The sequence below is a fragment of the Clinocottus analis genome, unplaced genomic scaffold, assembly GCF_023055335.1.
Source record: "Clinocottus analis isolate CAN_PGR_092001 unplaced genomic scaffold, fCliAna1.0.p SCAF_19, whole genome shotgun sequence".
Classification (NCBI taxonomy): domain Eukaryota; kingdom Metazoa; phylum Chordata; class Actinopteri; order Perciformes; family Cottidae; genus Clinocottus; species Clinocottus analis.
In genome coordinates, this window is record NW_027175920.1 from 16,585,377 (window position 1) to 16,607,563 (window position 22,187).

The window sequence follows — 22,187 nt, forward strand, 5'->3', positions numbered from 1 at the left end:
AGAGAGGATGCATCCTCACTATGCTCCCTGTGTGCATAGAGAGGATGCATCCTCATGCTCCCTGTGTCCATAGAGAGGATGCATCCTCACTATGCTCCCTGTGTCCATAGAGAGGATGCATCCTCACTATGCTCCCTGTGTGCATAGAGAGGATGCATCCTCACTATGCTCCCTGTGTCCATAGAGAGGATGCATCCTCACTATGCTCCCTGTGTCCATAGAGAGGATGCATCCTCATGCTCCCTGTGTGCATAGAGAGGATGCATCCTCACTATGCTCCCTGTGTCCATAGAGAGGATGCATCCTCACTATGCTCCCTGTGTGCATAGAGAGGATGCATCCTCATGCTCCCTGTGTGCATAGAGAGGATGCATCCTCACTATGCTCCCTGTGTGCATAGAGAGGATGCATCCTCACTATGCTCCCTGTGTCCATAGAGAGGATGCATCCTCACTATGCTCCCTGTGTCCATAGAGAGGATGCATCCTCACTATGCTCCCTGTGTCCATAGAGAGGATGCATCCTCATGCTCCCTGTGTGCATAGAGAGGATGCATCCTCACTATGCTCCCTGTGTCCATAGAGAGGATGCATCCTCACTATGCTCCCTGTGTGCATAGAGAGGATGCATCCTCATGCTCCCTGTGTCCATAGAGAGGATGCATCCTCATGCTCCCTGTGTCCATAGAGAGGATGCATCCTCATGCTCCCTGTGTCCATAGAGAGGATGCATCCTCTCTATGCTCCCTGTGTGCATAGAGAGGATGCATCCTCACTATGCTCCCTGTGTCCATAGAGAGGATGCATCCTCATGCTCCCTGTGTCCATAGAGAGGATGCATCCTCATGCTCCCTGTGTCCATAGAGAGGATGCATCCTCATGCTCCCTGTGTCCATAGAGAGGATGCATCCTCATGCTCCCTGTGTCCATAGAGAGGATGCATCCTCACTATGCTCCCTGTGTCCATAGAGAGGATGCATCCTCATGCTCCCTGTGTCCATAGAGAGGATGCATCCTCACTATGCTCCCTGTGTCCATAGAGAGGATGCATCCTCATGCTCCCTGTGTGCATAGAGAGGATGCATCCTCACTATGCTCCCTGTGTCCATAGAGAGGATGCATCCTCACTATGCTCCCTGTGTGCATAGAGAGGATGCATCCTCATGCTCCCTGTGTGCATAGAGAGGATGCATCCTCACTATGCTCCCTGTGTGCATAGAGAGGATGCATCCTCACTATGCTCCCTGTGTCCATAGAGAGGATGCATCCTCACTATGCTCCCTGTGTCCATAGAGAGGATGCATCCTCACTATGCTCCCTGTGTCCATAGAGAGGATGCATCCTCATGCTCCCTGTGTGCATAGAGAGGATGCATCCTCACTATGCTCCCTGTGTCCATAGAGAGGATGCATCCTCACTATGCTCCCTGTGTGCATAGAGAGGATGCATCCTCATGCTCCCTGTGTCCATAGAGAGGATGCATCCTCATGCTCCCTGTGTCCATAGAGAGGATGCATCCTCATGCTCCCTGTGTCCATAGAGAGGATGCATCCTCTCTATGCTCCCTGTGTGCATAGAGAGGATGCATCCTCACTATGCTCCCTGTGTCCATAGAGAGGATGCATCCTCATGCTCCCTGTGTCCATAGAGAGGATGCATCCTCATGCTCCCTGTGTCCATAGAGAGGATGCATCCTCATGCTCCCTGTGTCCATAGAGAGGATGCATCCTCATGCTCCCTGTGTCCATAGAGAGGATGCATCCTCACTATGCTCCCTGTGTCCATAGAGAGGATGCATCCTCATGCTCCCTGTGTCCATAGAGAGGATGCATCCTCACTATGCTCCCTGTGTCCATAGAGAGGATGCATCCTCACTATGCTCCCTGTGTCCATAGAGAGGATGCATCCTCACTATGCTCCCTGTGTCCATAGAGAGGATGCATCCTCATGCTCCTTGTGTCCATAGAGAGGATGCATCCTCATGCTCCCTGTGTCCATAGAGAGGATGCATCCTCATGCTCCCTGTGTCCATAGAGAGGATGCATCCTCACTATGCTCCCTGTGTGCATAGAGAGGATGCATCCTCACTATGCTCCCTGTGTCCATAGAGAGGATGCATCCTCACTATGCTCCCTGTGTCCATAGAGAGGATGCATCCTCATGCTCCTTGTGTCCATAGAGAGGATGCATCCTCATGCTCCCTGTGTCCATAGAGAGGATGCATCCTCATGCTCCCTGTGTCCATAGAGAGGATGCATCCTCACTATGCTCCCTGTGTGCATAGAGAGGATGCATCCTCACTATGCTCCCTGTGTGCATAGAGAGGATGCATCCTCACTATGCTCCCTGTGTCCATAGAGAGGATGCATCCTCACTATGCTCCCTGTGTCCATGGAGAGGATGCATGCTCACTATGCTCCCTGTGTGCATAGAGAGGATGCATCCTCACTATGCTCCCTGTGTCCATAGAGAGGATGCATCCTCACTATGCTCCCCGTGTCCATGGAGAGGATGCATCCTCATGCTCCCTGTGTCCATAGAGAGGATGCATCCTCACTATGCTCCCTGTGTCCATAGAGAGGATGCATCCTCACTATGCTCCCTGTGTCCATGGAGAGGATGCATGCTCACTATGCTCCCTGTGTGCATAGAGAGGATGCATCCTCACTATGCTCCCTGTGTCCATAGAGAGGATGTATCTTTTATTTATTTATTTTTATAATTAAAAGTTATTTCTATTTTATAATGTCATTCTTTTTTACAAATACACTACATGTATTATAATTTAATTATTCCCTGTCTGTTCCTTACTGGTTAGCTTCCTTCCACTCAGATCTCACCACCATATATATATATATATATATATATATATATATATATATATATATATATATATATATATATATATATATATACATATATATATATATATATATATATATATATATATATATATATATATATATATATATATATATATATATTCTTATTGGTCAACAGGGTCATTCTCAATGAGTCAGCTCCCAGTGAATCTTCTCTTCTTCTCTTCTTGCTCACAGTGAACCAACAGCAGCTCATTTATCACAAGTGTGTATTTTCTTGGTGATTCGGTGCGTTCAGTGTCTGTCTTCATGCCTGCTACAGCCGGCTGAAGACAAGAGCAGAAATTCCTCCAACAGCAAGATTGCAGAGGCATTTTGTTGTGAGGATAATGATGTGGCCTGTGCCGCAGAGAGGGGCAGCGAAGGTGGAGTCTGAGCCCAGGAAACATGTCTGCAGTTTATTACTGCCCGCGGGCACAGCAAATCACAAGGAGCCGAGACATGTCTCCACTTTCAGGCCGAAAAAAGGAAACAAGAGCAGACAAAGCCCAGTTGACATGAGGATAGCATTCAGCCGGTCCCCAAACCCATAAGCCTCTAATATCACTGTTGTCCTCCAGGAGGGAACAGTGAAGAGAGGGCATTGTCCCTTCAGGAGCTAGTGGCCTCCAACATTACTGCTCCACAGGGCTGTAAGCCTCCTGTTGATGTTTGGATCCAAACTCTTTTTACTAAGATCTAACAGAGAATGATGTGTTGTGTTTCTGTTGCTTCCTCAATCAGTGGGGGAATGGAACAAACAACCTTGTGAGTTTTAAAGTGCCACGTTTCTCTCCAGAAACGGTTTTCCTCAGTCAGAACCATCAACACGATGCAGCTGCTTCTAGCAACCATCTCCGCATGGAAAGTAGGAAAACAGCGAGGTCGCTCCATCATCTGCGTTGCTGGAGTTGGGCCAGTACACACCAGTATACGGGACTGGAACACTAGATTTCTTAACTCAGTGTCCACATACTACCTTTACTCTGGAGCAGTTGTCATCATGGGACCAAAGGCATTTGAGTATGGGAGAGGGGGGCACCCCTGTGTGTACGTTGACACCATTGTGACAACATAGTTTGAGAACATATAAGTAGGCCCTCCGTAATGCCAGAGGAGCCTATTACTCAAAACTAATAAATAAATAAATAAAAAGAATAACCCGAGGTTTCTCTTTAGCACTGTGGCCAGGCTGGTTGAGAGTCATAGCTCTGTGGATCCGTGTGTTCCTACAGAGCTTAGTAGTAATGACTTCATGAACTTCTTCAACGATAAGATCCTGACTATCAGAGGCAGGATTGATGATCTCCTGGCCCCAGCTACTCATCCTCAGCTGTGGTGGACTTGGAGGCGGCTGTGGGCCCTGATGTGTGTTTGGATAGATTTTTTCCCATTAACCTCCACCAATTGTCTTCAATGGTTTCTACTTCTAGATCCTGTACCTGTCTCCTGGATCCTGTTACAACGAGGCTGCTTAAAGAAGTTTTGTCTTTAATTAGCACCTCTCTATTAGATATTATGAATGTGTGTTTAATAACGGGTTATGTACCACAGTCTTTTAAAGTGGCTGTAATTGAAGCTCTCCTTAAGAAGCCCACCCTCCATTTAGAGCTGTTGGCTAACTACAGACCTATTTCTAACCTTCCCTTTCTCTCTAAGATACTGGAGAAGGTAGTCACAAACTACTTATGTGACTTTCTACTTCACAACAGTTTATTTGAGGAGTTTCAGTCAGGATTTAGAAAGCACCGTAGCACAGAGACGGCACTAGTGACCTTTACTCATGACCTTTTAGTTGCATGAGATAGGGGACTTGTCTCTGGACTTGTCCTGTTAGACCTTAGTGCTGCATTTGACACTATTGATCATGACATTTTATTACAGAGACTAGACCAGTTGATTGGTGTTAGAGGTACAGCATTAAGTTGGTTTAAGTCCTTTTTATTAGATCGATGTCAGTTTGTTCATGTAAATAATGAAGCCTCAATGACCACCGCTGTTCTTCATGGGGTTCCTCAAGGTTTTGTACTTGAACCAATTTTATTTACCTTATATATGCTGCCCTTAGGCAATATTATTGGAAAACATTTAATAAATGTTCACTGCTATGCCGATGATACTGAATTATATCTATCAATTGAGCCAGATGAATCCACCAGGTTGCTAAACTTCAGGCGTGTCTTAAAGACATAAAGATCTGGATGACCTGTAACTTCCTGCTGCTGAACTCTGATAAGACCGAAGTTATTTTACTAGAACTCCTCAGAAATCAATTATCTAATGATGTAGTTTCTCTGGATGGTATTGCTTTGGCATCCACCACCACCAAAAGGAATCTTGGAGTTTTATTTGACCAGGACTTGTCCTTTAGTCCACATATAAAACAAATTTCAAGAATTGCCTTTTTTCACCTACATAATATTCAAAGGCATATCCTCTCTCAAAATGATGCAGAAACGTTAATCCATGCATTTGTTACTTCAAGACTAGATTACTGTAACTCCTTATTATCAGGCTGCTCTGGTACGGCCCTTCGGGCTCTCCAGTTGATACAAAACGCTGCAGCTCGTGTACTAACGAGGACTAGAAACAGATCATATTACTCCTGTGTTAGCTGCTCTCCACTGGCTTCCTGTAAGATTTAGAATTATATTTAAAATCCTGCTCCTCACCTACAAAGCCTTAACTGGTAATGCACCATTATATCTTAAAGAGTTTATAGTGCCATGTTACCCCACTAGAGAGATCATAGTACCATATTACCCCACTAGAGAGATCATAGTACCATGTTACCCCACTAGAGAGATTATAGTACCATGTTACCCCACTAGAGAGCTCATAGTACCATGTTACCCCACTAGAGAGATCATAGTACCATATTACCCACTAGAGAGATTATAGTACCATATTACCCCACTAGAGAGATCATAGTACCATATTACCCCACTAGAGAGATCATAGTACCATGTTACCCCACTAGAGAGATCATAGTACCATGTTACCCCACTAGAGAGCTCATAGTACCATGTTACCCCACTAGAGAGATCATAGTACCATATTACCCACTAGAGAGCTCATAGTACCATGTTACCCCACTAGAGAGATTATAGTACTATATTACCCCACTAGAGAGATCATAGTACCATATTACCCCACTAGAGAGATTATAGTACCATGTTACCCCACTAGAGAGATCATAGTACCATATTACCCCACTAGAGAGATCATAGTACCATGTTACCCCACTAGAGAGATCATAGTACCATATTACCCACTAGAGAGCTCATAGTACCATGTTACCCCACTAGAGAGATTATAGTACTATATTACCCCACTAGAGAGATCATAGTACCATGTTACCCCACTAGAGAGATCATAGTACCATGTTACCCCACTAGAGAGATCATAGTACCATATTACCCACTAGAGAGCTCATAGTACCATGTTACCCCACTAGAGAGATCATAGTACCATGTTACCCACTAGAGAGCTCATAGTACCATGTTACCCCACTAGAGAGATCATAGTACCATGTTACCCCACTAGAGAGATCATAGTACCATGTTACCCACTAGAGAGCTCATAGTACCATATTACCCCACTAGAGAGATCATAGTACCATATTACCCCACTAGAGAGATCATAGTACCATATTACCCCACTAGAGAGCTCATAGTACCATATTACCCCACTAGAGAGATCATAGTACCATATTACCCCACTAGAGAGATCATAGTACCATATTACCCCACTAGAGAGATCATAGTACCATGTTACCCCACTAGAGAGATCATAGTACCATGTTACCCACTAGAGAGCTCATAGTACCATGTTACCCCACTAGAGAGCTCATAGTACCATATTACCCCACTAGAGAGATCATAGTACCATATTACCCCACTAGAGAGATCATAGTACCATGTAACCCCACTAGAGAGATCATAGTACCATGTAACCCCACTAGAGAGATCATAGTACCATGCAACCCCACTAGAGAGATCATAGTACCATATTACCCCACTAGAGAGATCATAGTACCATGTTACCCACTAGAGAGTTGTGTTCATTGAATGCAGGGTTACTTGTGGTTCCCAGAGTCTTAAAAATAGGTTGGGGCTCCAGCCTTCAGTTATCAAGCTCCTCTTCTGTGGAATAAGCTTCCACTTTCAGTCAGAGGGGCAGACACGATCACCTCATTGAAGAGTAGGCTTAAGACTTTCCTCTTTGACAGAGCTTGTAGTTAGGCCTGGCTCAGGTTAGTCCTGCTCCAGCCCCTAGATATGCTGCTATAGGCCTAGACTGCTGGGGGAGCTTAGGATACACTGAGCTCCTCTCTTCTCTTCTTCTTTCTCTTCTTTTTCTTATCTCCCGTGTCCTTTCTCCTTTTTCTTCTCTCCTTCTGGATAAGTTATTGTCTTTTAATGCACATCACTAACTCTACTCCTTTCCGGGAGCCTCTGTGCTTCCTCTCCTCAAGTTTCCATGGATCATGGCTGTCTGGAGCTGGTCCTGCATGCTACGATGGACTGTGGCTACCGCTCACTGTATGAATAGTTTCTGTCATATTCATGTAATGTGCTGCAACTCTGTTATGTTGTTCATTCTGGTCACATGACATCTATTGTTCTGTCCTCCAGGGAGAGGATCCTGTTGCTCTATGAAGGTTTCTTCCCTTTTCTTCCCTGTGAAAGGGTTTTACTGTCTTTATTTGGGGAGTTGTTCCTGATCCGATGTGAGGTCCTGGGACAGGATGTCATGTGTACAGACTGTGAAGCCCTCTGAGGCAAATCTTGTATTTCTGATTTTGGGCTATACAAAATAAACTGAATTGAAATGAATTGTCACCTGAGCTTCTGCTGGACACTGAGCTGCTGGACACTGAACTACTGGACACTGAGCTGCTGGACCTTAAGCTGCTGGACCTTAAGCTGCTGGACACTGAGCTTCTGCTGTGAATCCACAAGCAGCCGTCCATGAGGGTCGGGGCCAGACTGATTATTTACTGACATTAATTACTGTGAGTGTTTTGTGTAATGAATTAGTCATTTGTACCGTCAAATCAATTATCCTTACCAGCAATTTGTGCATTAGCATACTCTGCAGGCCGTGAGCTCAGGTTCCTGGCACCTATTTTATTCCAATGCAAGCACTGATCCAGAGTAACAGGGACACAGATCCAGAAAAGACATGACGCTGTTGAATTTTTAAACCTCATTTTTCAGTGCTGTGAGCACTACAAACGGATTTCCATTCACTGGTTTTGGAGAAGAGACAGAAATCACAGAGACACTGGCATCAGACCTGGCAGATCAACCCAGAGTGGTCTGCTTGGCTTCATGCACCTGCAGGTAAAACGTGCTTTCTGTGCTTCATGTGAGCGTTGGAGCCACGGTCACAGTGGAGCGTCTTCACCGGACAACCAAACTAATGAGACATGGCCTCATCGTCCTGGGAGTCATTGGTAAAGCGACATGAGGTGATGGTGAGGTGACTCCTTTGTAATGACTCCTTACATCTGGGACAGTGACATGATTTATGGAGCTTATTCCCTCACCACAATATGTCATGTGCATCGTAATAGAAACGACATTCCTCCAGGTCGGTCCAAAGCTCTCGTCCAAGCTATTCACATGTTCCTCATTAGTAATGCAGTGAGGCTCGCCGGCTCCTGCCGCCAAGTCGCTGATCGCTTTTTAATCATATTCTGCCTCTCAGCTGGTTCAACTGCTTGTTTCAAATTGTCCAGAAAAGTGATATCTGGGAGGACAGAAGAATGACACTTTGGCTCATGGCCAACCCGTGAACAATGCACAGAGCGCTGGCTGCTTCTGCTGCAGCGTCCTCCTCCACCTCAGGCTGTTGCATGAATCGTACACAGAGAGAGGTGGTGAACACCTGGAGGTCCAGAACCAGGAGGGAGGCTCTGCTCTGCGTTCAGATCCAACTTTACATTCTGGAGGAGGTGAAGTCAACAGACCTCCTCTGGGCTTTAAATGGGGAATTGGTAATAAATGTTCAACAGATAATCCGTTAGAGGCTCGGTGCAGAGAGCCTCCGTGCCTCTTTGCCAGCTGAGATAAGAATCCACAAAGTGTAACTGCTGTGAAAGATAAGGGGAATCTCATCCCCTCATCTTCTGTCTCACAAACCTGCCACTGGCATCTATTTTCTCTTCCTCTCCCTCTGTCCATCGCTCTCCTCCTCTCCTGGTCTTCCTTCAAGGGAACGGCTCTCCCACTCAGCTCACCCTGTATCTGCACACCTAAAAGTCTGACAGAGCAAATCTTAAACATTATGTTGAAGGTCCAGCTGAAAGGTTCTCTAGCAAGACGCTTGACCCTGAGCGTTGACCTCTTTGTGACAGGAGTATGAGCCGTTCCACTCAGGGATTGATCAAACCAAACAGATTGTTTACTGGGTTTGCAGCCGAGTGGGAAGCGCCTCCACATCTGAGGTCATGCTGCTCCTGCAGGTGGGGGCAGAATGCCGACCCCAAGCCAAGGAGTTCAAGTACCTCAGGGTCTTGTTCACGGGGGAGGGTCAGGTGGAGCGAGACAGGTGGATCACTGAGGTTCCTCTGTAGGGCTCAGCCTTACAGATAGAGTAAGGAGATGAGGTTCCTCTGTAGGGCTCAGCCTTAGAGATAGAGTAAGGAGATGAGGTTCCTCTGTAGGGCTCGGCCTTAGAGATAGAGTAAGGAGATGAGGTTCCTCTGTAGGGTTCAGCCTTAGAGATAGAGTAAGGAGATGAGGTTCCTCTGTAGGGCTCAGCCTTAGAGATAGAGTAAGGAGATGAGGTTCCTCTGTAGGGCTCAGCCTTAGAGGTAGAGTAAGGAGATGAGGTTCCTCTGTAGGGCTCAGCCTTAGAGATAGAGGAAGGAGATGAGGTTCCTCTGTAGGGCTCAGCCTTAGAGGTAGAGTAAGGAGATGAGGTTCCTCTGTAGGGCTCAGCCTTAGAGGTAGAGTAAGGAGTGGATTGGCCATAGCACCGGGAGTTTTCCCGGTGGGCCGGTCAGTAACGGGCCGGCACGGCAGTGGCTGATCTTTTGTTTTTTTGTATGTAAAGACTCATTGTCAAGCGAGTAATCTGACACGGTAGACGTGTTCGTGTGAATCCAGCGGCCCAGTGGCCGTACGATTGGCCCAGTAGTCCCGCCCACTCGTCCAATCACCGTTAATGATGAGCTAATGACACATCATTAGCAATCTGTGAGAGAGAAGAGAAAGCAAACATGGAGAAAAAAATAAAAGGCGGTGCAGAAAAACTAAGGGAAAAGAACAAAAAAGCTCTCGCAACTGATGCTGCTAAGAGCAGAAATCTAATAAACATGCCATCACCAGTGTGGTGAACACACTGATGATGGCGCCGTTGTCACGGACACTGATCGCTGCAGGTGTGCTGGATTGCAGGAGGCAGAGCACCTGAGCCGGGACGGTGAAGCTGCAGAAGAGCTCACGGTGCTCACTGCGACACACATGTCACACCTTGTCACATGCGCACTGCGTTGTGAGAAATATGCTTACTCTGCAGAAACGAGTAGCCCCCCTCATGATAACATAGTGTTCCATCCACGATGGCCAGGACACCATGAGGTCACCGCTCCCTCCGGCCTCACTGCGTCTGTCCGAGTGCTGATGGACCTCCACAGGAAGCCGAGCCAGACCTGCAGCGCTGCTTCTCTTCACTTCTCTTCAAGGAATAAAGCATTTCCCGATTGCCAGAGAAAATCTTCCATCACAATCTGTGGAACAGACCATGATAATTATTCTCAGCAACGTGTTGGAAAGTGTGCGATGGCATGAAACGTGGTCGTGTATATTTCACCTTGAGATGGAGGAGAGAGGTTTCTGTTTACGGAGCAGTAAGGAAGGAGGCTGGAGAGCTCCAGGAATAATATCAGTTCAGGACAACTGGCGCTGTGCACATGGACACGCTGCTGCCTCATCACGGGTCTCCTCTCCAACTCACTCTGACGACCTTGAAGAGGACGGTCTGGCCATAAGAGCGGCTTCTCTTTTTTCTCCTCCACTCAATCTTCCTCCCTGACTGCTTCTTTTAATCCTCCTCCGCTCTCACACACCGTCTGATTTATATGAGCGGGTGAAGACAACAGCCACTCCGAGTGAGCATGGGAGATGAGGGGGAGAGATTTCATTGGCGTCATCGCTTTCCCACTCAGGTTTCTGCTGTGTTTAAGTCCTGCAACCACCAAGAGCCAGCGCAGGTCTCTCAGGACAACAGCTGCTGGGAGGTGACCTTTGACCTCAAGGAGAGATGCTCGTTGTCCGTAGGCGTGTGTTTGTAGAAGGGAGTCAAAGAAAAGGGTCGGATGAGGGTCACTGTTCTGAATTAGAAATGCAAGTCAGTCATGCAGTCGATGTATATTCTATTGACCGATTCAGAAAGCATAAAAGCATTAAAAGATATACCTCCCGTGACCCTGAGCAGGTTAATCCAGTTTAGTACGTGTCGTCCTTCTGAGAGCCAGTTTGAGGTTTCGAATATTTAAGCAAAACTAAAGTTAAACCAGAGTTGAGGGCTGGGATTTAGATTTAGTTTAGGCCAGGATTGAGATTAGTTCAAACAAGTTCCTGGTGAGAACATGAGTTTGAGTCTGAAGGCAGAATACCTACCGCTCTTTATATGAATAGTGTCTGTCATATTCATGCAATGAGCTGTAACTCTGAACCGTTTCTGGTCACATGACATCTGTTGTTCTGTCCATCAGGGAGAGGATCCTCCTCTGTTGCTCTATGAAGGTTTTCAGGAGTTGTTCCTGATCCGATGTGAGGTCCTGGGACACGATGTCATGCGTACAGACTGTGAAGCTCTCTGAGGGGAATCTGTAATTAGTGATTTTGTGCTCTACTAAATAAACTGAACTGAAGTTAGCTTTTAAGACCAGGAGTGCAATTTACTTCAATGTCCTCACATGTGTGGTAAAACAAAAGTGTGTGTGTGAGTGTGTGTGTGAGTGTGTGTGAGTGTGTGTGTGTGTGTGTGTGTGTGTGTGTGTGTGTGTGTGTGTGTGTGTGTGTGTGTGTGTGTGTGTGTGTGTGTGTGTGAGTGTGTGTGTGAGTGTGTGTGAGTGTGTGTGTGTGTGTGTCTGTGTGAGTGTGTGTGTGTGTGTGTGTGTCTGTGTGTGTGTGTGTGTGTGTGTGTGTGTGTGTGTGTGTGTGTGTGTGTGTGAGTGTGTGTGTGTGTGAGTGTGTGTGTGTGTGTGTGTCTGTGTGTGTGTGTGTGTGTGAGTGTGTGTGTGAGTGTGTGTGTGTGTGTGTGTGTGTGTGTGTGTGTGTGTGTGTGTGTGTGTGTGTGTGTGTGTGTGTGTGAGTGTGTGTGTGTGTGTGTGTGTGTGTGTGTGTGTGTGTGTGTGTGTGTGAGTGTGTGTGTGTGTGTGTGTGTGTGTGAGTGTGTGTGTGTGTGTGTGTGTGTGAGTGTGTGTGTGTGTGTGTGTGTGTGTGTGTGTGTGTGAGTGTGTGTGTGAGTGTGTGTGTGTGTGTGTGTGTGTGTGTGTGTGTGTGTGTGTGTGTGTGTGTGTGTGAGTGTGTGTGAGTGTGTGTGTGTGTGTCCTTGGGGATAAACAGGTAGGCCTCCTCTCTCTGGTGTCCTCCAGGTGGAGGAAAGCTTCCTGGTTGAAGGTTTGAAGCCTCCATGGCTCCATGGCCTGCTCGCCCTGCCTGGAGGCCGAGGCAGCGTATTTAATGAAATGTTTAATCCTGCTGTGGTTCCTTAAAGCGAGTCCGTTCACATGGCCAGCAGGGACGGAAGCAGAGAGGAAGCGTGCTGGTGGAGACGCAGCAGAGGAAGGAGGGAGGAGGGAGGAGGAAGGAGGGAGGAGGGAGGAGGGAGGAGGAGGGAGGAGGGAGGAGGAAAGAGGAAGGAAGAAGGACGGAGGAGGGAGGAGGAAGGAAGAAGGAGGGAGGAGGAAGGAGGAAGGAAGAAGGAGGGAGGAGGAAGGAAGAAGGAGGGAGGAGGAAGGAAGAAGAAGAAGGAGGGAGGAGGAAAGAAGAAGGAGGGAGGAGGAAGGAGGAACGAAGAAGGAGGGAGGAGGAAGGAAGAAGGAGGGAGGAGGAAGAAGGAGGGAGGAGGGAGGAAGAAAGAGGGAGGAGGAAGAAGGAGGGAGGAGGAAGGAGGAAGAAAGATGGAGGAGAAAGGAGAAAGGAGGGAGGAGGAAGGAGGAGGGAGGAGGAAGGAGGAAGAAAGAGGGAGGAGAAAGGAGAAAGGAGGGAGGAGGAAGAAGGAGGGAGGAGGAAGGAGGAAGAAAGAGGGAGGAGGAAGGAGGGAGGAGGGAGGAGGAAGGAGGAAGGAAGAGGGAGGAGGAGGGAGGAGAAAGGAGGGAGGAGGGAGGAGGAAGGAGGGAGGAGGAAGGAGGAAGAAAGAGGGAGGAGGAAGGAGGGAGGAGGGAGGAGGAGGGAGGAGGAAGGAGGAAGGAAGAGGGAGGAGGGAGGAGAAAGGAGGGAGGAGGAAGGAGGAAGAAAGAGGGAGGAGGGAGGAGGAAGGAGGGAGGAAGGAGGAAGGAAGAGGGAGGAGGAGGAGAAAGGAGGGAGGAGGAAGGAGGAAGAAAGAGGGAGGAGGGAGGAGGAAGGAGGAAGAAAGAGGGAGGAGGGAGGAGGAGGGAGGAGGAAGGAGGAAGGAAGAGGGAGGAGGGAGGAGGAGGGAGGAGGAAGGAGGAAGGAAGAGGGAGGAGGGAGGAGAAAGGAGGGAGGAGGAAGGAGGAAGAAAGAGGGAGGAGGGAGGAGGAAGGAGGAAGAAAGAGGGAGGAGAAAGGAGGGAGGAGGAAGGAGGAGGGAGGAGGAAGGAGGGACTGTGATGGGGCGCTTTGGGAGATGGATGGGTGTGGGGGGGGGGGGGGGGGCTGTTTAAACGCTCACAGACGCTCATGCGTGTCCAGACTGACAATCCTCTGGGAAATCAGAGCCGGGAAGCCGCCAGGCTCCCTGGAAACATCCCCATTTCTAAGCACAGAGATCTGACATTTTGAAATGTGAGGCGGCCAAACCAGCTGCCAGGTCCAGGTTTGTGTGAGGCCGAGAGGAGACAGGGAGAGGAAATGGGTCTCATTTGTTAAATGTTCAGCTCTCATTGCTTCGTTTCTCCTCCTCCTTCCTCTCTCTTCCTCTCTCTTTCTCTCCAGATTCATCATCGTTGAGCTCTGGAGGTGTCTGCTCGTGTAATGAGAGCAACCCCCTAGATATTATTGATCTATGTCCTCAATTATCTCCCAACTCTCAATTATTAAATACAGCTCCATCTCCTTTACTTCCAGAAGTTGTTCAAAGGGAAGAGAAGATGCTTTAACTTGCTGATACACTGAGTCTTTTCTGATGGGTTCTCGGTGTGTGAAGCGAGCGTTTCATCCCGCGCTGCCGAGGTGACGGGCAGAAGGTCTCTGCAGGTCGTCTTCCTCTGTCGACGCTAACTTGATTTGTAACGATATAAAACACACACAAATCATGTGTGTGCACATTGCTACATGCATGGCACCGTATACGTGCACACGGGCTGAAGTCTGTTGGATGTGTTTGTGTTCACGTTGCCTGTCTGCTCATATCTGATAACTTCATGACAAACTGGTGATGTGTTGTGTATTATTCATCCATATTTAAAATGCAAAAAGTGTAGAAGAAACTGCAATTATAAAAGCAGAAGCAAGTGTACTGCATTGCCTGTGGAGACGTTTCACTGAGCTCTGTGACAAAAAGCAGGACTCACATTATGCTGTGTGGTTAAAAGAAAAAGAAAATATGAGCAGAAGTGATGTTGAGTCCTGATGTCCTGAAGCCCAAAGAGGAGGCGCAGAGACGAGGAGCATCCTCAGAGAGCTGCAGCGTCTCCTCCTGAGCCTCCATCACACAGGAGGGAGAGCTGCTCTCCTCCATCTCCTCCCTCTCTCTCTCTCCTCTCCTCTCTCTCCTCTCCTCTCTCTCCTCTCATCCCTCTACTCTCCTCTCCCTCTCCTCTCTCTCTCTCCTCTCCTCTCTCTCTCTCTCTCCTCTCCCTCCCTCTACTCTCCTCTCCCTCTCCTCTCTCTCTCTCCTCTCCTCTCTCTCCTCTCTCTCCTCTCTCCCTCTCCTCTCCTCTCTCTCCTCCCTCTCCTCTCCTCCCTCTCCTCTCATCCCTCTCCTCTCCTCCCTCTCCTCTCCTCCCTCTCCTCTCTCTCCTCTCCTCTCTCTCCTCTCCTCTCCCTCTCCTCTCCTCCCTCTCCTCTCATCCCTCTACTCTCCTCTCTCTCTCCTCTCCTCTCTCTCCTCTCATCCCTCTACTCTCTCCTCTCTCTCCTCTCCTCTCTCCTCTCATCCCTCTACTCTCATCCCTCTACTCTCCTCTCTCTCCTCTCCTCTCTCTCCTCTCATCCCTCTACTCTACTCTCATCCCTCTACTCTCCTCTCTCTCCTCTCCTCTCTCTCCTCTCATCCCTCTACTCTCCTCTCATCCCTCTACTCTCCTCTCCCTCTCATCCCTCTACTCTCCTCTCATCCCTCTACTCTCCTCTCCCTCTCATCCCTCTACTCTCCTCTCATCCCTCTACTCTCCTCTCTCTCTCCTCTCCTCTCTCTCCTCTCATCCCTCTACTCTCCTCTCCTCTCTCTCCTCTCCTCTCTCTCCTCTCATCCCTCTACTCTCCTCTCCACTCTCTCCTCTCCTCTCTCTCCTCTCATCCCTCTACTCTCCTCTCCTCTCTCTCCTCTCCTCTCTCTCCTCTCATCCCTCTCCTCTCCTCTCTCTCCTCTCATCCCTCTACTCTCCTCTCATCCCTCTACTCTCCTCTCCCTCTCCTCTCTCCCTCTCCTCTCCTCTCCTCTCTCTCCTCTCCTCCCTCTCCTCTCCTCCCTCTCCTCTCATCCCTCTACTCTCCTCTCCCTCTCCTCTCCTCCCTCTAGTCTCCTCTCTCTCCTTTCCTCTCCTTTCTATGAATGAAAAAAAGCCACAAACAATAATTACAATAAGTCAAAACCGTCTGATAGACTCACACATCACTGATACACAAGTTCACTGGAGGTCTGTCCTTGTGTCTCGTGACGACAGCAGTGAAGGTGAATACTACTGATATTCAACAATACGCTAATAATACTAATAATATACTAATAACTCAAACAAATCAGACTGGAACTGTCTGGAAGAGCTCGGGCAGAAAAGATGCTGCTGATCCTGAACAGCTGCAGAGACGCCGCCGAGCCGCCGTCACACACCTTTGTTTAGCTGAACTTTGAGAGGCGTGTGTCTGTGTGTGTGTGTGTGTGTGTGTGTGTGTGTGTGTGTGTGTGTGTGTACGCCCTGTATGTGAGAGATGGAGGTTTCAGATGTGTTCCAGGTCTTCACTGTGGTCGTGCTGGTGAAGCCTTGCAGCGTATTCCCAAAGCAGCGCTGCACTCGATGTGTCTGAAAGATGACTGGCGCCCTCTAGTGGTCACATGCAGGCGCACGGACACTGTGTGGCCTCCATGTTGTTGGAGTTAGTCCCGACACACAGAAGGCTTCTTTAGCTTGTGAGCTTTTGGTTTAGTTCGTCGTAGTTAAAGGAGCAGCTGCTCCCTCCGGTGTGGTTCTGCTGGGCTGACTGAGCCAGTGCAGCGCTGGTGAAGCCTCAAAGACCTGCACCCTTTCTGGGGTCAATCATGTTCTAATGAGTTCTATCCTGGATCCGAACAGCACCACCTAGTGGACAGACAAAGCAACAACGTGCTCCCATTTGGCTCCTACAGTATCGAGCGTATTTACGTGACGTCAGCATCTCAATCGCGCCATCTCGGGGTCCACTTAGTTTGCCTGCTGCTAGTGGAGGCAATGGGTTTTGCTATGGATTTTGCGTACAAGTTTTTACACACAGGAGAGTTTCAAGGCGTACAAAAGTCTGCTGGCTTATGCCGAATTCACACCAAAAACATAACGCTTTTTCGCCTGATTTTACTCGCTCGACACGTTATGTGGTTAACTCGCTTTTCGCTTTTTCTCAGCCAGTTGCGGCGGAAAGCCGGCGCGGCTTGAGCCCCGTTACCCCTAGTTAGCATCATCACATAGCCCGGTCACTTCCTGTAAAACAGTTTTCATTTCCGCTATCGACCATGGGACATTAACAACTATCTCTGCGTTATATTATTGTGCAAATACCACAAACATTGGAACATCTAGCGCCCCGTTCATACTATTCTCCGTGTCTGGGTTCATATTGTTCTCCGTGTCTGGGTTCATACTATTCTCCGTGTCTGGGTTCATACTATTCTCCGTGTCTGGGTTCACACTGTTCTCCGTGTCTGGGTTCATGCTATTCTCCGTGTCTGGGTTCATATTGTTCTCCGTGTCTGGGTTCATACTATTCTCCGTGTCTGGGTTCACACTGTTCTCCGTGTCTGGGTTCACACTGTTCTCCATGTCTGGGTTCATACTATTCCCCGTGTCTGGGTTCATACTATTCTCCGTGTCTGGGTTCATACTGTTCTCCGTGTCTGGGTTCATACTATTCTCCGTAGTCTCACAGCTGTCTCCGGCTCCAGGACGAGTGTCTGGATGAAGCCGCTTCCAGCTCATTCAGGACCAGCAGTGACTGTTTGGCTGCTGTGCTGAGATCTGTTCCCATGTAGCCAGTGTTTTATTTTACCTTGAAATGAATCACAGAGTAAAGGCAGACATCGCCACACGGAGTTGCCATGTTCATGGCTTCCTCCCAAGTTTCCATCCACAGTTCCTTTTGCGTAAGTGAAAGACATTGATGTTCACTCGGCGAAAAAGCAGAAGGAGATTATTGATGAGAGTGTGTGAATGGAAACGTGCCCACAACCCAATGTATCAACAAACACATGAGAACAGTCCTAATGCTCATACGCGAGTGAAGCAGAAGTAAGTTAGATGCATTATTTGAGAAGCTGGACAAGTTGAAGTACAAGCCTGTCTTGTTGAGCTGATAATATTCTGAATCATTAGTCCCACATCCAACAATAAGACACAGTACAATAATCACAAGACACGCCGTTTTGAACTGAAATTGTGTCTCCTTCAGGATACAAAGGTAATTTCTTAAGAAGAGCAGCATAAAACACAGCAAAACAATGCTGTGCATGGACCCCAACATGGCCGCCAAAGCTTGTTGTGGTCACGTGGTGAAGACACTCTATTATTGTCTCTTTGCGGCTGAGGAGACACATCTCCTCTCCATGACGCTGCACTTCCTTTCTCTGACACACACAGAGACACAGAAACACACACAGAGACACACACAGAAACACACACAGAGACACAGAGACACACACGGAGACACACACAGAGACACACACGGACACATATGGAGACACACATGGAGACACACACAGAGACACACACAGAAACACACACCGAGACAGAGACACACAAGAGACACACACAGACATCACTTTGAGCCATGGAGGACTTCCCTGAGGGAAACCGGTGTCCTCTGCTTTGCCTTCTTGTTCATCTCAGGTTTTACTGAAGTCGTGACATCATTCATGACATCATTCATGACATCATTCATGACATCATTCATGACATCGTTCAACAGTTTTCCGTTTCACAGACGTGTGGGAGTTTCACTGTGTGAACATGAAGTGTAATTTAAAAGGATCACAGTGTTTAAACCATGAAGCAGGTCAAAGAAAGGGGACATTTATATCGGCCCTGTGTGTTTGATTTCAGACTCCAGCATATGTTTTCAATACATATTGGTATTTCTTGACATCTTTTCAGACAGACAACGTCTTATGAATTTCAGGAGCTAACAATGCTAACACTCTTCCACCGAGCACACTGAAGATTCTCTTATTGAATAGTTTGTGTGTTTCACATTGTTAGTTTCATGTTGTGTAAAATAAAAGTGTGGAGCACACACGTTATTGTTATTGCATTGTTGAAGGTGAGATCACTGTAGTGGGACTCGAACCTTTGACCTGATGGAAGAAACACCCCCTCTCGCCTGTCTCATGAGAGCTGTTAAACCCACAAACATGATTGTTGCAACAGTTTGATTTATTGTCATTGCAAAGGGGCGTGGTCTTTCGGCTGTCAATCAAACTCTTACTGAAGCCAGTTTGTTCATACAGAAAAGTCTTTAGTGTCCTTCTCTCCTCTTCTTTTAATATGTTTAATGCAATAAAGAAATACTGATCCAGTGGGCGCTAACCTGCTAACCTCTGCACGCTGATTGGTACCATGGGAACGTGGTGGCGGTTCTCCAGGTGTTCTCCAGGTGTTCAGCTGTGCTGCTGGTTCTGGCTGTGTGCTGTAAGGAGCCGGGTCGACACCGAGCCCCACCGCGGAGCGCGCGGCCCGGGTGCAGAAGGGGAATGTCCGCTGTGCCGTGAAGGCAGCACGTACATAGCGGTCCCTGCGCGCCCACTGGACACAGTGACGTGCAGGAGGGCGGGGCCTGCCCACAGGTGAAGCCGCACAGGTGTAAGTTGGGGAGATGCGCGTCCTGGAGCAGCAGTGCCCGTCTCTCCCCCGGTATGGCGCGCCGCTGCGTGGGGAAGTGCGCGCCGCTGCTCTTCCTGGCCGTGGTGTTTGACGCCGCCGGCCTGGTCGTACTGCTGGTCGGGATCTTCGGCAACCTGAACGTGGACGGCCGCTCCTACGGGGACTTCCTCATCTACACGGGCTCGCTCGTGATCTCCCTCAGCTTGATGTGGTGGGTGCTGTGGTACACGGGGAACGTGCAGCTGTACGCGGCGGACCGGACGGGCTACCTGGACATCCGCTTCACGCAGTGGGCCAGGAAGCTGTCCGAGAGGCTCTCCAGAGGCGGCATGAAGCCTCTGGAAGCCGCAGGAGAGAAGAAGAAGAGCGCGGGGAAGGGCCAGCAGCTGACCGGGGCCGCGCGTGCGGCTGCTCCGTGTCAGATCACGTGGGAAGCAGGCAGCAGCAGTGGAGCCGCGGCGGCTCACGACAACAGGGGGTTTGATGGGTGGTCTCCAGCTGACAAACACGTGGAGCTGGGGGTGTTGAGGAGCTCCGACGCGCCTGCGCAGGCGGCCGGTGGCAGAGTGGAGCGGCTTCTCTGACAGGTATGTGTCCTCCTGCCCACCTCGGCATCCTCTCTGCCACATCCTCCCCTTGTCTAGTAAGATCAGACATTCTGAGTTTAGAGACTGTAGTATCTCAACGTTAAAGTACGTCTGCTCAATGTGTGAACCAATCAGAGCACAGTATCATTACATTACATTACATGTCATTTAGCTGACGCTTTTATCCAAAGCGACTTACAATAAGTGCATTCAACCGTAAGTAGGAAGTAGGAACAACAAGAATCAAGATAGAACAATTTCTCAAATAAAGTCAAACTGCTAAGTGCGATCAGTAGGAGCCATCAAAGTGCTGCAGTCATTGTCTTTATTCAAGGTGTCCAGCTGCTCACTGCGCAGCTGCAGCTCTTTCATCAGAGCTGCTTCATCCAGCAGGTTGACACTGCTGACAAAGTTCTGACATGTCTCACATTATAGTCAGTGGTCAGATGCAGCCAGTCCTGATGCAGACACACACACACACACACACACACACACACACACACACACACACACCCCCTCATGTACGATCATGTACGAGGCTTCTTCATGCACGCTCTTCTTATCCTCTAGTTCCAGAGAGTTAACCTTAATGAGCCCACGCCTGGTTCCCGTATCATCTAACCTGGTTAGTGATCTTAAGATACGGGTATTGTGAGGTGACGTGGTCAAGAACAAACATTGCATCGTGAACAAAGAGGCTGCTGCTTACTGTAACTCACTGGTAAACGTGCACAGAGCTGCACTGAGAGCAAAGGTGAAGGCACGTTAAACCACGGGCCGCGACCCGGTCCATCGCTACCGGGCCGCACCAAGAGAACAGACACAAAATGTTGATTGGTTATCAAGGTCTGAAATAAGTTTTATTTTGAAAAATGTCTGAGCCTCTTAACACACAGGGGAGATACGTTTCCCCTGTAAAAAAAAAAAAAAATATATATATATATATATATATATATATATATATATATATATATATATATATATATATATATATATATATATATATATAGACAGACAGACAGACAGACAGACAGACAGACAGACAGACAGACAGACAGACAGACAGACAGACAGACAGACAGACAGACAGACAGACAGACAGACAGACAGACAGACAGACAGACAGACAGACAGACAAAGGTTGAAGTTAAGCAGGAGACTGGACATAAACACGTGTCGTTGTCTGGCTTATTTTATTTGTCGATCGTATCATTTCATTACGTGATATTTATTACTTATTACGTCATATTTACCACACCTTGAAGGCCGGTCTGTGACAATATTATTTTACATAAAACCAATCTGTGGACCTCTGCTCTACATGAGTCTTTTTTACTGTTTTCAGCTACCAAATAAGTTGAGTTTGTTCCCCAGGCATTGTGCATTGGGGACCATGGTGCGCACTGACATGAACCTCAACAGGTGCTGGTGTTGTTTGTATGCATCCACAATGTTTTGAGCATCCCTAGCTCTGTCAGGGTTTTATCGCTGGACATTCCTCCAATGAACAGCGGACTCCACTTCAAGACAACATGGCCTCTCTACGTCATGAGTCACACAGGGACGTGGTCCTCCATCCCATTGGCCGTGGCTTGGTGGATCAGTAGCATGAGAGATTGGGTCCAGGTTTAAGTGATGTTACCGTCAGTGGCGGCTGGTGACATTTTTTTGGGGGTGGGCGCAGTTGGGCGGCGCGGTTTAAATAGTACTCCACAATGAGAAGAAAAGAGTTTTTGAGTCAAATATTCTAAAAAAAAACTCCTTTATTTCAAGAAAACAGCTCAACACTGTCCAATAACAACTATCGACAAACTGTAACTTTGGGCATGAGCGGTTCAGAGCAGAATGGTTTAAGAAACGTTGGGTTTCAGAGGTTTACAGAATAAAAGAGGAGCCCAGACCCTCACATGAAAGAGGTTTAGAGCAGAACAGATTCAGGAAGAGAAACATCACATTTCACACTGGGTGTTAACAGAGTAGGCCACTAGTTGTAGCATCCACACTGGGACTCTGCAGTAATGCGGCACTGATGAGGTCTTTGAAGGCAACCTCTGGTGTGTCCAAGTATAGTGTCACAAACCTACAGATAAATATAGAGAGAGAGACAGAGAGATATAAATTGTGGTGAAATATCTACGACAAACAGGCTTTATACTACAGACAAAAGCCAATAATCAGAGTTGACAAAACAATATGTTTTGTGTGTTTTGATGGCTCATCAGCAGACAAAAGGCCAGGAGCCACCATGATGGCTGTAGCCTGGTGCTACGGCCATATAGATGCTAATAACCTTTGACTTCAACCATTGTCGATAAAAC

General features: G+C 48.0%; 1 protein-coding gene across 1 annotated transcript; it reads left to right on the top strand.

Annotated features, from left to right (window-relative positions):
* The first annotated feature begins 19,314 nt into the window (after positions 1 to 19,314).
* LOC137789199 (transmembrane protein 238-like) lies at positions 19,315 to 19,866 on the top strand. The gene has a single exon (XM_068582498.1). The coding sequence runs from the start codon at positions 19,315 to 19,317 to the stop codon at positions 19,864 to 19,866; it is 552 nt and encodes a 183-aa protein (XP_068438599.1).
* The last annotated feature ends 2,321 nt before the right edge of the window (positions 19,867 to 22,187 follow it).